The sequence below is a fragment of the Lipophrys pholis genome, assembly GCF_963383615.2.
Source record: "Lipophrys pholis genome assembly, chromosome: 2".
Taxonomy (NCBI): domain Eukaryota; kingdom Metazoa; phylum Chordata; class Actinopteri; order Blenniiformes; family Blenniidae; genus Lipophrys; species Lipophrys pholis.
In genome coordinates, this window is record NC_137636.1 from 37,364,739 (window position 1) to 37,380,443 (window position 15,705).

General features: G+C 43.3%; 1 protein-coding gene across 1 annotated transcript in view; it reads right to left on the reverse strand.

Moving 5' to 3' along the window:
- LOC308127632 (C-myc promoter-binding protein-like) overlaps positions 1–15,705 on the reverse strand; it is a 119,443-nt gene that overhangs the window by 45,146 nt on the left and 58,592 nt on the right. The window contains exons 9-14 of the mRNA XM_080492774.1: positions 15,149–15,293; positions 14,090–14,265; positions 13,009–13,109; positions 10,797–11,012; positions 5,251–5,396; positions 4,466–4,504 (exon numbers count right to left, since the gene is read on the reverse strand). Of these exons, the coding sequence (XP_080348900.1) occupies positions 4,466–4,504; positions 5,251–5,396; positions 10,797–11,012; positions 13,009–13,109; positions 14,090–14,265; positions 15,149–15,293 (823 nt within the window). The remainder of the gene's footprint in view (positions 1–4,465; positions 4,505–5,250; positions 5,397–10,796; positions 11,013–13,008; positions 13,110–14,089; positions 14,266–15,148; positions 15,294–15,705) is intronic.

Consider the following 15,705-nt stretch of genomic DNA (forward strand, 5'->3'; position numbering starts at 1 on the left):
AATGTAAAGTTTATTTTGGACATGTGGGGAACAAATGAGAATATTTAAAACAATAACAACAAAATCACATAAAACAAACATAACAGAGCAAAGCAACGCCAAAAGCATGTAATTAAATATAGAATTAAATAAAAATTGCCCAACCAAATCCGAAAAGGAGTAGGATGAAGCCTTAGCTTATTTACTCCTACACCTTCTCCACCTCAACAATTAATCATCTCATTTCCCAGTGGTTGTGTTCATATTTACAGAAATGTATATATATATAGTACATTAAGAAACATAGTAAATAAATGTTTAAATATAAATAAACATCATTCCATCCTATTTTCTGTCCTTCACTTCATTTAAACAGAGCACACACTGTATATTATATTGGAAATACAGTTTCTACAGTGAGTCACATCCAATAATGATGGTGGCATATTCAAAGCACATATATAGATAATTTGAGGACAGCAATCAAACTCTGTTATTTATTTATATACCACCTATCAGCCACATGACACACTGCTTCGTTACATCAGCGTTTGACACGCTGCAGATACGAGCTTGTAATCAGCTCAGCACGAGCATTAAATTACAATTTCTAGGAGCTGGTCTGCTGCTATAATGCTTCATCCCACAAATGATGGCTGATCGCTGGTGAGGAGACGCCAGGAAGGGAATGAAAGACGTGCAGGTGGAGAAGTGAGACGCAGTCACCCATCAACTGAAGTGACATTTGGAATTACTGCACAGATTTTATAACGGCAAAGCTTGAGAAACAGTTAAAACTCACAGTGAATTTGGAAACACCAAGGCTGGGTTTAATGGCAAATATTAAAAAAGAAATCAACAGCCATGGAGGATGGCATCATGATTGGAGGAGAGCTTAATGACAGGCTTTACTGCCACGGGCAATGGTTTCATCCATGTTGGACGGCAGCGAGTTGAATCCCCCGGTTTGAGTCATAATTCAGTCTAGTTAGTGTGAAGTTAATTAAAGTTTGATCAGCAGCCTCAGTGAGCGGAGGAGTGAGGGGGAGCCTCCCCTCTGCTGCTCACTGAAGAGAAAAAGCTTCCATTACTCCTCTTTTGTCTAACGAGGCACGGCTCAAGCCCAAACCAAAGATCTGTGAAGTCGCTCTGTCAGCATTTTAAAGCACGAGGTGAGAAGTTCACGGGATGAAAGTCGAGTGGCAGCTTCAGACACAACGCCGTGGAGCTCAGGTAGACACTGAGCCGGGGGGGTTCAGGCAGACACTGAGCTGGCGGGGGTTCAGGGAGACACTGAGCCGGGGGGGGGTTCAGGGAGACACTGAGCCGTGGAGCTCAGGTAGACACTGAGCCGGGGGGGTTCAGATAGACACTGAGCTGGGGGGGTTCAGGGAGACACTGAGCTGGGGGGGTTCAGGGAGACACTGAGCCGGTGGGGGTTCAGGTAGACCCTGAGGCGGGGGGGTTCAGGGAGACACTGAGCCGGGGGGTTCAGGTAGACACTGATCTGGGGGGGTTCAGGTAGACACTGAGCCGGGGGGGTTCAGGTATCTAATCAGGAAGGGGACAGACACCAAACATACTGCAGGAATGGGACGTCCCAAGACAGTTATAACTACATAAAACTACCAGCTGCATGTTCTTTTTCAATCATATTTCATTCAAATCAAAGTTATCTAAATGTAATATTTAAAACTTTGAACCTATCTTACTGCACCTTTACAAATATATTGTGAAGTTTGAGCTCCATCGCGCCCGTCCATGTGTTGAAATGTTGAGTTCAGGCGGTTACATGGTCTATATAAATTAATAACATGTAATTTTTTACAGATTAGTTGCTCTTGTATAATTTTGTCAGTGTTGAACTCATTAGGAATATTTGGGAAAAAACTCTGGAGAGTTTGGCCACGACGAAGACAATAGAGAAGCTTTTTTTTCCTGTCTTATATCTTTATTTTGGATTCTTTAAAGGATAAAACAATGATTTAATTTATGATTTATTTTGTGGCAGAACCCTGTATCATCTATATATTCCTTTTGATTTGATTTACAAACAGCTTTACCTCCAACAAACTTCATGACTTCTGTTTTCCCTCCATTTAAAGATAAAACTTTCCAATCATTCAAAAACTTCAATTCAAATTCTCAGATGTGGAACTAAACCATTAAACTGCACCAACATGACTTCAGGGACGGTTTGTAAACTCTTATCTCTGTAGTGGATATTCACTTTGCTGCCTTCACTCTGTCCTCCACAGAGACTAAAGACAGCTGCGATGATGAAGGAGCGATGATGAAGGAGCGATCCGTCTGACGAGCAGACGTTCTGTCAGTTCAGACGTAACGGCCGAGAAAAAGTACAGGACAGATGAGAAGAGATGAGAGCATTAGTGCCCGTACTGACCAAGCGTCTCAGAGTCTTGGGCCCCCGGCTCCACACATGAAGCCGGGAGCGGCAGAGCTCAGCTGGTAGGGCACTCATCTCCCAATCGGAAGGTTGCAGGTTTGATTCCCATCTCTGCCTGCCTACATGCCAAAGTGTCCTTTGGCAAGACACTGAACCCCGAACCCCCCCCCCCCATTGGAGTGACAGCTGCACAGCTGCAGCAGTGGGTGAATGTGATGAGCTATGTGAAGCGCTTTGGGGCTGCTGTCAGTGAAAAGGTGCTACAGAAGTGAGTCCATTGTTTTAGAATGGACAGTGATTTTAGATTGGACTCTCGGATCAGGACAGTGGTTCAGTCCAGTTTCTTCCACCTCAGCAGGTAAAGGTGAAGACCATTCTGGCACAGCAGCACTTTGAAACAGTAATCCAGGCGTTTATTCCATCCTGACTGGATTACTGTAACGCTCTTCGTGTTGGAGTCGGCCAGTCGTCCCTCGCTCGTCTCCAGTTAGTCCAGAACCCCGTCTTCTACCTGGAGCAGGTAAGGGGGAGCACAGGACTCCATTCTGGCTTCCCTCCACTGGCTGCCTGTGCATTTTAGGATTCTTTTAAAAGATTATTTTCTATGTTTTTAAATCTCTGAATGGTCTGGCCCCACCCTGCCTCTCTGAGCTGCTCCACCCCCCCACCCCTCCACCCCTACACCCCTCCACTCCTCCACCCCTGCTCGGTGCCTCCGGTCAGCTGATCAGCTCTTCTGGAGTAAACTCTAAATGTTTGGATTGCCAAAACATTATCAATTCAACTATAATTAATTATAAAATGTGTAAGTAAGTGTACACGCTTACTGACATGAAAGTACCTCCCATTAACTATTACTGCTCATGATTTATTTATTTGGTTAAAAAAACAAAAACATTTGTTACCGCTCAGTGTTTCGCTTTATTATTCATGTTTTTGCTACTTTTTCATTTATTAAATTCACATTAATATGTATGATTACAGAGTCTTTTAAGTTGTGCCAACATTGGATTTAATTAATTTTGTCACTACTGGAAACTCCTTTACCTCAGGGATCAATATAGTTTAACCTTATTGTTGTTTAATGTGTGTGTGTGTGTGTGTGTGTGTGTGTCTGTGTGTGTGTGTGTGTGTGTGTGTGTGTGTGTGTGTGTGTGTGTGTGTGTGTGTGTGTGTGTGTGTGCTGAGTGGTAAAATAATGTATTCCAGCTCCAGAGCAGAAAGACAACAGGAGTATTTAATCGTCTGTAGAAATGACGCACAAAGTTGGAGATGGATGCTGGCCCCTGGACTCACTCCCACTATGTCTCAATTACAGCCAGAACACACACACACACACACACACACACACACACACACACACACACACACACACACACACACACACACACACACACACACACACACACACACACACACACACACACACACACACACACACAGCCAAGTCTATTTCAGAAGTTATTACGAGTGACACCTTCACAAACCGGCGGTGTGGAGGCGTGACTGTGGGACACGAGGAGCTGCCTGGACTTTAAGAATACAAACACACGGCGGTTGACCTTCACAGAAACACGACACTGTGAGCAGTCGGGTCAAACTACTGAAAATGTTCCCGGTGGAGCGGAGAGGATCCACCGACGGCCTCGCCGCCACGCCATCCTGCCACACAGGAAGTCATGATCACCAAGTTAAAGCTCCAGGAAGCGGTGCGGTGAAGATCCTTCCTCTCCAGACTCACAATAAACTGAGGGCAGAGATCTTTGCAGAAAAACTGCGCTCATGGATTTTTTGAGGAAACTACTTCCACTATCGGTGTGCAAACTGCCATGGCAGCACTTTCAGTGTTGGTTGCGAATATTGAAAAATTCATTAGGAACCAGGGAAGTCTTGGTGATCATAAGGAGCTAATCTTAATTAAAAAACAATGAGTGTGATGGAATATATTTCAAAGTTGAACCAAAGCAATCAGGATGAGGGATGAAGGAACCGTAGTAGTTTCTTTAACTTTTCTTTTTTAAATTGTGGTTGTACTCATGGACAGCAGCCCAGCACAGGTGAGAATAATGGTCATCTTACCTTCCCTCCTTTGTCTCCACTCCGATCTGAACTGTAAAGCTGCTCACAATCGGAGGCAGAAAGAAAGAGAGAGAAAAGCAGAGTGTGGGAGCAGGAAGGAGAGACGGAAACAGGAAACAGAGTAGAGCCAAAGCTACTCAAACCAGAGACTACACACAAAAAGTACAAATATTTAATCGATTGTTTCAATGTAAATAAAGGAAAATAAACATGGTTGTTTAGCCTATATCCAATTCAAATGGTGCCACTTTTGTGAGAAACATTGGTGGGATTGGCGGCCAGGACGGGCATCAGGTGAAGTTTCTCTGAGGCGAAGTCGCCTTTTGAGGTTTTGGTAACTCTGATGGTCGAACGCAGCCACAGCAGCAGAATCTGGACAAATGCTTTTTGAAGAAACTCGTCCCTCAGCAGTGTGTGCGGAGGCAGGAGGACATGTCAGGGTGCGTTTGATTCGTTGGTCCACAGGCCGCTGAGGCTTCTGCTTGATCAACGTAAACACAGTCAACTTGCTGATGCGTCTTATTTCTTCAAACAAACAAAAGTAAACAGCAAAGACGAGCTGTTTTTTAGAGGCAAAGAAGAGTTTCAATTGTACACAACGCACATGCTCTTGCTGGCCAGCCATCCCACTAATGCATGTTCTGTACAGACGTGGCACTAATCAAAGAGGAAATAAACCAGACTTCCAATAGTGTGACGTTGTTAAAACAAAGAACTAATCCACCAAACAAAAACGTTCTTAGTTTTTGTTTGTAGTTTATAATCCGAGCAGACGACGACCTTACTTTGTCCACACAGTCGTCGAAGAAGGCCAGGCTGGCGTCTTTGTCGCTGACAAATGAGCATTCCTCGATGAAGCGGATGAACATCTGCGTCTTGGTCATGAGAGTGTAGAACTTCTGGTGCGAGCGGTCGCGGCTCTTCAGGAACCCTGAGCAGAGAAATGTTCTGCGTTGAAGGAACGACGGTGGAGAAAGGATTCACAAGGAGCCAGGCCGAGCCAAAACTACCGTAAAATAAATATAAGAAATAATATAAAGAAAGTAAACTTGACTGATCACACACAGGGAAAATGTCCTAATGTCTCCAGTAGGACAGACTCCAAAGGAGAGTGAACGACCACAAATCCAGGTGCAGAAGAATATAAAGACCAGAAGAGGAGGATTTCTTGAACTTTTGCCACTCAAACAGCATTTTGTTCCCGGAACTCAAAGAAACTCTGCAGTGAGGTTTTTTTTCCATCTTTAAGAATGAACTAAGACTGTAAATTAATATAGATTTATCAAAAGCCCCGTGTCTCCTCCTGTTACTGCAGATCCTCTCTTCTGTCCTTAATAAAAGCTCCGGGTGACACCGGCTGGGTGGCCTTGACCTCCTCAGTTCTAGAATGAACCTGAAGCCTTCCTGACGACTGTACGTCAGAGTGGCACTTATTCCCTCCAACAACTAAAGGATGATGATGATTATGAAATATGAAGCAATGAAATGGACAAAACTATACTCCTTTTACATTAAATCCACCCTAAACCTGTGACTATATGAAGAAATGTGACAGGTATGGATGTGTGAGGATAGCAGTGTCGTATCGCTGCAAACAGGCTGTAATGCAAACAGGAAAATAGTGAGTGAGTGAAAGTATAAAGCCAAAAGATCAATCAGACCAACATCAAGTCATTCTTTTAAAAATAGATTTTTTTTTAAATCTTCATCCTTTTATTTTAAAAGTATTTTATGATTCAGTTATTTTTAAATGTATCAGATTTCACTAGTCTGTTCAAATATACTTTTCTACGGATACTTTTACAAGTACTTATTTTCAATCTCTGATGAAGGAACTTGTGGAAGTTCTTCCTCCTGTTGACACAGGTTTGTTTTACATCGTCGTATGTTTTCATGTCCAGAGAAACATCCGAGTCGTCATGAGTAGAATTTGCATCCTTCCTCCGAAGTGGTGTCATTTTGTGGTTGAAGAATCCATTACTCATTGTTTCATTGTTCCGATGGTTTGGATAATGGATGCCACAGTGTGATTAGTATAATGGCCAATCTGGGACGTTCTGCATCATGTTGAAAAGCTTCCTGAAGAGACGCTGAAAGCAGCTTGGCTGAGTAATAAGCTGCTGCTTTTACCATGCTGAGAGTAGGACGGACGGGGCACTGCCCCCCCAGGACAAACGGGGCGCTGCCCCCGCAGGACAAACGGGGCGCTGCCCCCAGGACAAACGGGGCGCCGCCCCCAGGACAAACGGGGCGCCGCCCCCGCAGGACAAACGGGGCGCTGCCCCCGCAGGACAAACGGGGCGCTGCCCCCGCAGGACAAACGGGCGCTGCCCCCAGGACAAACGGGGCGCCGCCCGCAGGACGGAGGCTAAAAGCACTTCCTGCTGCAGCTGATAAATATTTTAATCCTGACACTGGCCACTTGTGACCCCGAACAGCAACATGCAGCAGAAGCAACATGCAGCAACATGTAGCAACATGTAGCAACAGCAACATGCAGCAGCAGCAACATGCAGCAGCAGCAACATGCAGCAGCAGCAACATGCAGCAGCAGCAACACAGCAGCCGTTTCACACCAAGACTCCAGCCAGTGTCTTTACTGAGCTGCGTTCCCACGTCTGTTCCAGAGGAGCTGCTTTCCACTTCGCTCTGAAACACTCAGGGTCCTGAGGGACTTTCTTAATCGAAAGTTAATGATTCGTCCATTTGTCAACCTCTCGTTTGGTCATAAAATTAACACTAAAACATAATAGATACGTTCTTTGCTCCATTTAATTAGCCTCCAAAGGCCTTAAAATACGTTTGTTTTGGGTTTGTATTCCTTTGGTTTGCACAAGATGCATGAATTATCATACAGTTCTGAAATGACCAGACATGATGAGATTTCCACTCATCCAATAACTGAAGTCACTTCTAGTGGCTAATTTTCAATTTTATAACTGATCATATTATTTCCTCTTTTTGTATTTAATGAATATCTTAATAAGCAGACTCACAAATATGTCCATTTGAGTTCAGTCATCTATGTAGTGACAATTGAAATAAGGCCATCTTTTGAAACTACAACAACAATAATTATAATCCATTTAAAATATGTCAATAAGACTGAACCTCCTGGATGTCCATACATCGAACTTCCTCCACAAGCCGCCCCTAAAAGCTTCTACTCAATGAGGGAACTGGAGCTGCACGCCATCAGGGGGAAATGTGATATGTGATGATCTTGAGGATTATTGCAATAATGACTGTGACCATTTGTAATAAATAGAAACACTTAGATGATTTAATGTCTGCAGGCTTTGAGGTTTGTGTTTCCAAAAAAGCAGCGCTCTTTCTTCTTTTTCACACATTTTGTGACGCTCACATCTAAGTGGGTGAGAATCTCAGACTCCAGCAGATTGATCAACTACGTTGCATAGACATTGCGTGGACCCATAATTCATTGCAGGTCATATGCGTTGGCGTTTTGCCTAATGGGAACAGTCACAAAGTCACAAGAGCTGAATCACAGTTTATAATCGGGAGGACAAAAGATGCAATAAATGTTAAACAGTAATTAAAACATGTATTGGTGCCACTTCTTTGGATGAATTAGCAGCTTAGCCCCACATAGCAAACATAATTGATTTTGTTTAAGTGCATTAGGTTTACTGTGACGGTAGGCAGCTGTAATTTCATAATTCTTCAACGTAAATAGCTTCAGCTTGTGTAAAAGTGGTTGTTTTTTTCAAATAACTTGCAGGTTTGAGTCCCTCAGTGTTTATATGTGTCGGCCTGCATTTAAAACTGTTAAAGAGACATATTTTAAGGTAAAACAACCTGCTGATCATCCATCATCCACCTCTTCTTCATCCAACTTAAGGGGAAAACACAGAGACACACGGTCCAACTGGAGGAACAAAGAGCAGCCGGACTAGAACTGAAGACAGAGCGGCTGTGGGGGGAGTTAAACACCACACTGCTGTGCAGTCAGTCAGAATGAAGCAGAAAGAGGGGCAGAGAGAAAAGAGAGGTAAATATATCGAGGGGAAGATGAGTTGAATAATACAAGTAATTCTTTTCTCATTATGAAAATCCCATCTGAACTGGGTGAGGGGTTCACACACGACACACGAGTCGCTCTGCAATGTGCTGCAGTCGTTCCTGTTAGCAGTTCCACAAAACTCTAACTGGAGTCGACCTTGGCTGGTCGCAGAGCGGCCGTGACGTCACCACCGCTCCCCTCCGCTCTGATCACAACCAGCGTTCGGCTTCCGCCCAGAGGCCAGTTTGGGGCTCCAGGGGATAGATACTGTGTGTAGTGTTTTAATCAGCTGTGGTGGTCACCGTGTGACCGATAGCAGGCAACCGGCCTTCAACCGCCAACCTCAGCGTCTCCAACAAACTCCATGGATTCGCACCCAAACCAGTTCTGTCTTATTTACTCAGACACTTATGAAAGCTCATGTATTAAACAACTCCATCTGTTTTCCAGGCGGGCCAGCTGTAGAGATGACACAGTGTTAGTTTATATATTCAGAGAGTCATTAGTGCTCATCATGCGCTGCCACTGTACCACTGCTGCAGCACCGAACCAGTCACAGCCTCATTACACGTGGTGGAAAGGAAAAAACATTCCCATTCTGGACAGATTAGCTCGCTTCAATGTTCTGAGGCTGAAAATGTGTTGATATTTGTGCTGATATTTGACTTCTAGGTGAATCTGTTCTAACTGAGGGGGATCTGCTCTCCTGCAGTCCCCTCAGAGCGAGATGGAACCTGTTTGAAGCAATTCTATCATGAATTTTCCACATTTTGCATTTTATTCTCCATCTTGTTTTTTTATTATCTCAAAAAGTCCAAAGAGACTTTAGGCTCAGTCGACTTTGCCTTTTACTCAACGTCAGCTGCCATGGTCCAACAGGGACAAGAGCAGGCACAGAAGATAGAAGGAACAATCTCCTCTGATTGGTTTAGATTCTCACAAACAGAATAGGTATCCTTCGTTTTTAACCTTTTTTGACAATTAAATCAATTATTTGAAAGATTCATAGGTTTAAATTGAAAATCCGACAGACTTAAGAAAGTGTTGATGTAAGGATGGCCCTTTAAGTTCATTTTCTAGTTTTTGTTAAGATAAACCTTCACAAGTGTAACTTACCAACATGCAGCACCTGGCGTTTGTAACTTGACACCAGCCTCATTGGAATTTTGCTTCATGTGAGCTACTTCTTGAAACCCTGGTTGCACCATCAGCGGGAATGTAACCATGAAAACTACCGTGTCTTCAGTGTAATTTCCATTTAGCTGCTGTGAAGGCCGCCGGGACAAAACCGTTTTTACAGGATCAAATAGACAAACTTCAAATTCAGCATGAGGAAGTAAAGATGTCCCTGACAGGAAAACTGGTTCAAGGTGAGAGACGACAGTCTGAACCTTCGATGGGATGTTTAGCTGATGTTTGCTTTAGAACTTAATACACATGGAAGACAAAGTTTCTGTAATAAATATGAGCCTGCATCCTGGTATTTAGAAGCTTGACTTGGATATAAGCTGACTGCACTTTGGACTAAATAGGAAAAAAACATATATGTAATGAAAACATATATGCAATGAAAACATATATGCAATGAAAACATATATGTAATGAAAATATATATGCAATGAAAACATATATGTAATGAAAACATATATGCAATGAAAACATATGTAATGAAAATATATATGTAATGCTTCCCAAAGAGGTTAGCAGGAGTTGTACCAAATACTGGACCATCGAACAAACAAATACTGAGCCTTTTAAAGATATGTGAGGATAAAACTAAATGTACAGTAGAATAAACAAAAGGAAATTTTTAAGATCAGGTTTGGAGTACACAAGTTCCCCCAGAGAGAAAGCTGAGGTTTATCCTGAAAAATAGTCATTAATGTCATTTACTCTAGGAAGCCCTTTTAAAACAGACTTAGGCTTCCTCCCTTGATATTCTGTTTGTTGACCGAACACATAAGCTGAGACAGCCTAGTAATTATACAGTAATGCCCTGTTGTTTGAGGAGAGCACAGAAAACCCCCAGATAATTCCCACCCAATAAGACCCATCTTCTGCTGTGGTGATGTGACATGGCTTCTGCAATTATGTAAACACTTCAGTGGAAATCGTCTCGGAGAAACGATTCTCCCTGAGGGGAGGAACTGGCCCGTTGCACTGCAGTGGACTTCCTTTGCGAGCGGTTCTGAAGAGGCTGCTGGGAAACAGGGCGGCTGGGTTCATTGGTTCAGTCTGCTTCCTTTCCGACGCTCGCCTGCTGTTTGAGGACTCACACGCAGCTGCGACGGCAGTGGGGGTTTTTACCTTGCAGGTCAAAGAGCGAGCTGGCGTCAGTGGCTTTCTCGGACGGCGCCTGCGTGATGGGGCGCAGGAACAAGCGGTAGCCTTTCAAAATGGCCGCCATGAAACGCAGGAAGGCTTCCTGGATCTCCAGCTCCAGCATGTGGAGGCTCTTCCCGCAGCTCAGCTCGGAGGAATCGCTCATGCTCAGCTCCAGCAGCCCGTCGGGACGGTACTGACCTGCAGACAGAAGTTGGGACGTCTCAGCCTGTTGCGCTTCACATCCAGATATACAGTCGGCCAATGACGAGGTCAGGAGTACATGAAATAGCATTTAGTTCCCAGGAGAAGAGCGCCCCCCTTTTCCAAAGATGTGAAGCACACCAACAAAGAACAAACCTCATTATTTGGGGCCTCATCTCAAAATTTATTGAAAAAATTAATGGTGCATTCTACTGCATTGTGGACTACTAAATACTGCATTGTGGACTACTAAATACTGCATTGTGGACTACTAAATACTACATTGTGGACTACTAAATACTACATTGTGGACTATTAAATACTGCATTGTGGACTACTAAATACTACATTGTAGACTACTAAATACTGTATTGTGGACTACTAAATACTGTATTGTGGACTATTAAATACTACAATGTGGACTACTAAATACTACATTGTGGATGATTAAATACTGCATTGTGGACTACTAAATACTACATTGTGGACTACTAAATACTGTATTGTTGACTACTAAATACTGTATTGTGGACTAATAAATACTACATTGTGGACTATTGAATACTACATTGTGGACTAATAAATACTACATTGTGGACTATTGACTACTACATTGTGGACTAATAAATACTACATTGTGGACTATTGAATACTACATTGTGGACTAATAAATACTACATTGTGGACTACTAGCACAAAGCACATAACTGAACCAATATGAAGATGCATATATATATATATATATATATATATATATATATATATATATATATATATATATATATAAGATAAATCGCGCAGCAAAAAGCAGCAATATTCTCATCCATGTTGAAGCGATATCTATTTTCTTTACAAACATAATTTCATGCCTGTGTTGGCTTGTTGTATTTGTCATATTGTCTTGAGATTTCTACAGGACAGACTTGTTTGGGAAACGGGACTTTCCCACCTGGAAACTTTCCATGATCCTGGCTGCATGAAAGCACCAGATCAGAACTCAGAACTGTGGCCTCTGCAGAAAACGCTGCTTCCTCTGGATTTAGAAGAAGTCTTAATGATTAAACATACATGTACGAAACTGTCTTTTGCCAGCATGCACTGCTTTTGGTATTTGTATCGTAAAAGATTATCAGCTTACATAATTACACTCAATACTGGCAGTTGTTTTGGGCTTTTTCAAAAGTCTAAGAGGGCTTAAACATTGACTAAAATCCTCTGGCATCAACATTCAGCACTTCTGGCAGCTGCTTGGTAGATTTCCAACTTCACTGAATCATAAAGTCAATTTATTGCGTTTTTACAGCTCAATAAGCGGCGGGTTTCACGGTCTCTCTGAGAACGGCAGGAAGAGTTGAGGATGAAGCAGTGAGCTCTACAGTGGGGTAGAAGGGTGATTAGGACATTATGATATGGTGGGATTATTGGTGGTTTTCAGTTTGTTCAGTTTAGATCACAAGACAGACTGAATGGAGTTAGAACGACCACACAATCTGACACATAATATAGACATTTGTCTTTAGTGGATTATTTCTTTGTCTTAATAATGCTTCTTCATAATAAATCTTAACTTCATTAAAAATGTATTAGTGGGATGAGCAGCAGAGCAGAGTATGAGCGCTGCAGTAATGACCAATTTGCTGGATCTTGTCTGACACTAACAAACAGCCTGTTGTGTTCTCACTCTTTGTTCAGTAAAAAATGACTGACGATTCAAAATGAAATCAGTTTAGAGCGGTCTGCAAAGCCACAACAAAGAAAAGACTTTCTTTCTGCGTGGTTATTGTGTTTTCTTTTCATCATTTGTGAGGTTTACATGAGTTGGAAAAAAAGTAGGAACATTGTTGTTCTACTTTTTTCCAATTGTTGTTTACACACAGAATACAGTCTGAGAGAACCTCCTGTCAGCTTTCATTCAGCTGAGTTAAAAACCAATACAGCCGACGAGGCAAACGTTTACGTAAAACAAATGAAAAACACCAAACCAAACCCTCACCATCGACCAGCTGCTGGTGGAGATTGTTGAGCACATTCATGAGGTTTTTGCAGGCTTTCTTTGGCAGGATCTTCCACGTGACGGCTCGCTTGTCTTCGTTGCTGGAAAAGCAGAAGCAAACGCTGAGCGAGGAAGAAGGCCAAAACCAACAAGAGCAGCAGTGGCGCCGCCGTGCCAAGACGACCGCCATGATGGATTCTGGCTGCTAGTGATGTGAACCACAAATGACCTGACCTGACGTGGCAAAAACTGCACACAGAAATGCAAAACCACCCAATCTGAGGAAATGGGCCTCTCTCTACACTCAGAACTCATGACCTGGCACCTGTGTGCTTTGGTTCAAAAAACTGTACGAAGGAAACAATATTGAACTTGTGTCCAGGAGTGCCGTGGAGCACGAGTGGGGCCTTGCACTTTGGGACCCGACCAGTGGCAGCTGGCCAATAGAGGGCGCCAGGGCACTGCTCCGCCATCTTAATGTGTCTCTGTTCACTAGCTGTTTAAAATAACTCTAAAGTTTCACCACTAGGGGGCTCTATGTTCACTAGCTATTGAAAAGTACAATATTGTTTCACCACTGGGGGGCTCTCTGTTCACTAGCTGTTTAAAAGAACTTTAATGTTTCATCACTAGGGGGCTCTCTGTTCACTAGCTGTTTAAAAGAACTTTAATGTTTCACCACTAGGGGGCTCTCTGTTTACTAGCTGTTTAAAAGAACTTTAATGTTTCACCACTAGGGGGCTCTCTGTTTACTAGCTGTTTAAAAGAACTTTAATGTTTCACCACTAGGGGGCTCTCTGTTTACTAGCTGTTGAAAAGAACTATTTTGTTTCACCACTAGGGGGCTCTCTCAATCTAAAAAAGGTAAGCTTGTTGTAATGTGGTTTATAAAGGTAGTGTATTTAAATGAAGGTAACACTGGATGAAATCGAATAATAATGACGAGCCAAGCTGAGAGATTCACCACCAGCCGCCACACAATATAATATAATACAATAATCACCACAAGGAGTCGACGGGGCAGGAAGATTGGGTTCTGTAAATATCTGCATGTGATCTGAATAAACCAAGGTTTGCTCACTGGAAAATGGTGTTTGTGTCCAGATCCACGCAGCTCACGTCCGGCGGCGGGTCGTACAGATCAAAGTAACGGGAGTCGACTCCGACGATGAAGGGACAGGGGGCGCTCAGCACGTCGGCCAGCGCCAGGGGGCACAGAGGGATGTACGGGCACGGCCAGTGGAACGGGAAAATCATCTGAGGAGGACGAAGAGGAGGAACACGAGGTGTGAGGTGAAGAAGAAACGGTGGAGCGAGGGAAGACTTTTAAAGACGGAGCTGGATGGTGTGGACAGATTGACATGTAGTGGAGTGAAGGTAACGTCCCGGAGAGAGGAAAAGACATCAAACCTCACAAGTTTTACTACAAAAACTGAACTGAGTTCTTTTTTTTGTCTTTGGTTTGAAAACAGATTAAAAAAATGGACTTTAGAAAATAAACCACATAAATCTTCACGTTTACTGAAGAACGGCTGAAGAATAAAACTGTTGAAAGGTTTTATATCCTGCTACAAATCAGGAACGGACTCAGGTTTGTCTTCATCTTTGTCATTTTCTTTTTTTTAACTTCGTCTTTTTATTTTCTATCTTGTTCGTCTTTGTCAGCGTCGTCGTCCTCTTCATCACCTTCATTGATTTCTTCATCATGTTCTTGGACATCTTCTCTTATTTTTCATCTTTGTGTTTGACGTACTTGTCGTCTTGTTCATCGTCTACTTTTGTTTGGTCTTCTTCTTCTTCTTCTTCTTCTTCTTCTTCTTCTTCTTCTTCTTCTTCATCATGTCAATGTTCTTTGTCTTCAACTTGTCGTCGTCCTATTCATTATGTTCCTCGTCATTTTCTCTGTTGTGATCTTTCATGTCTTCTTCTTCCTTTCCTGCTGTATCTTTTCTATCAGTGCTGTGGTTTTTTTTATCATTCGTTATTTTATTTTGTAAAGCCCCTCTAGTTTACACTGGAAATCCCCTCAGTTCCTGTTTACAAATTGCAGGCTGACTTTGCTGCCAGCACATGTGAGTTGAAGCGGTCGTCCAGACGGGAACCGGTGGTGTCTGGTGTGAACGTGGACGTGTAAACTTACCGAGACCAGAGCCTCGGTGACGCTGGTGAGCACGGCTGGTCGTAACGAGTGAACGAGGATCTTGTGCTCGGTGACGGCGAACACCAGCAAGGTGACGGCGTTCTCTGGTCCCAGGTTCTGGAGCAGCGTGGAAAATCGACCCCCACTGTGGAAAACATATGAAAACATGATGATCCTGATATTGATACGGTCGAGGCTCCCCCATCGGGGGAAACACCGTGGAGTGGACTTTACTGTGAAGGACTGGGGACGCTGCCGAGCAGCAGTCTTCTGTCAGGTAGAAAGTAACGACTGGGTTCCAGCAGCAAACACGTCTTTTTGAAATGTTACTGAGCCGTCATGGTTTGTACGCTACCAAACAACCACGAGCTCCTAGCAGCAAAAAAAAGGGAAAAATCTGAGAACGACGGGATCTTATGCATTTAAAGTGGAGATGTTTGTAAACACACATCCAAGTGGCTGCAGCTTGAATCTTCCACCGTGGCCGGGGAACCCAGAACCTGGGAGAAGTTCCACTCAGACTGACGGGCTGTGTGGTGTGTAGTGGTTAGCCCTGT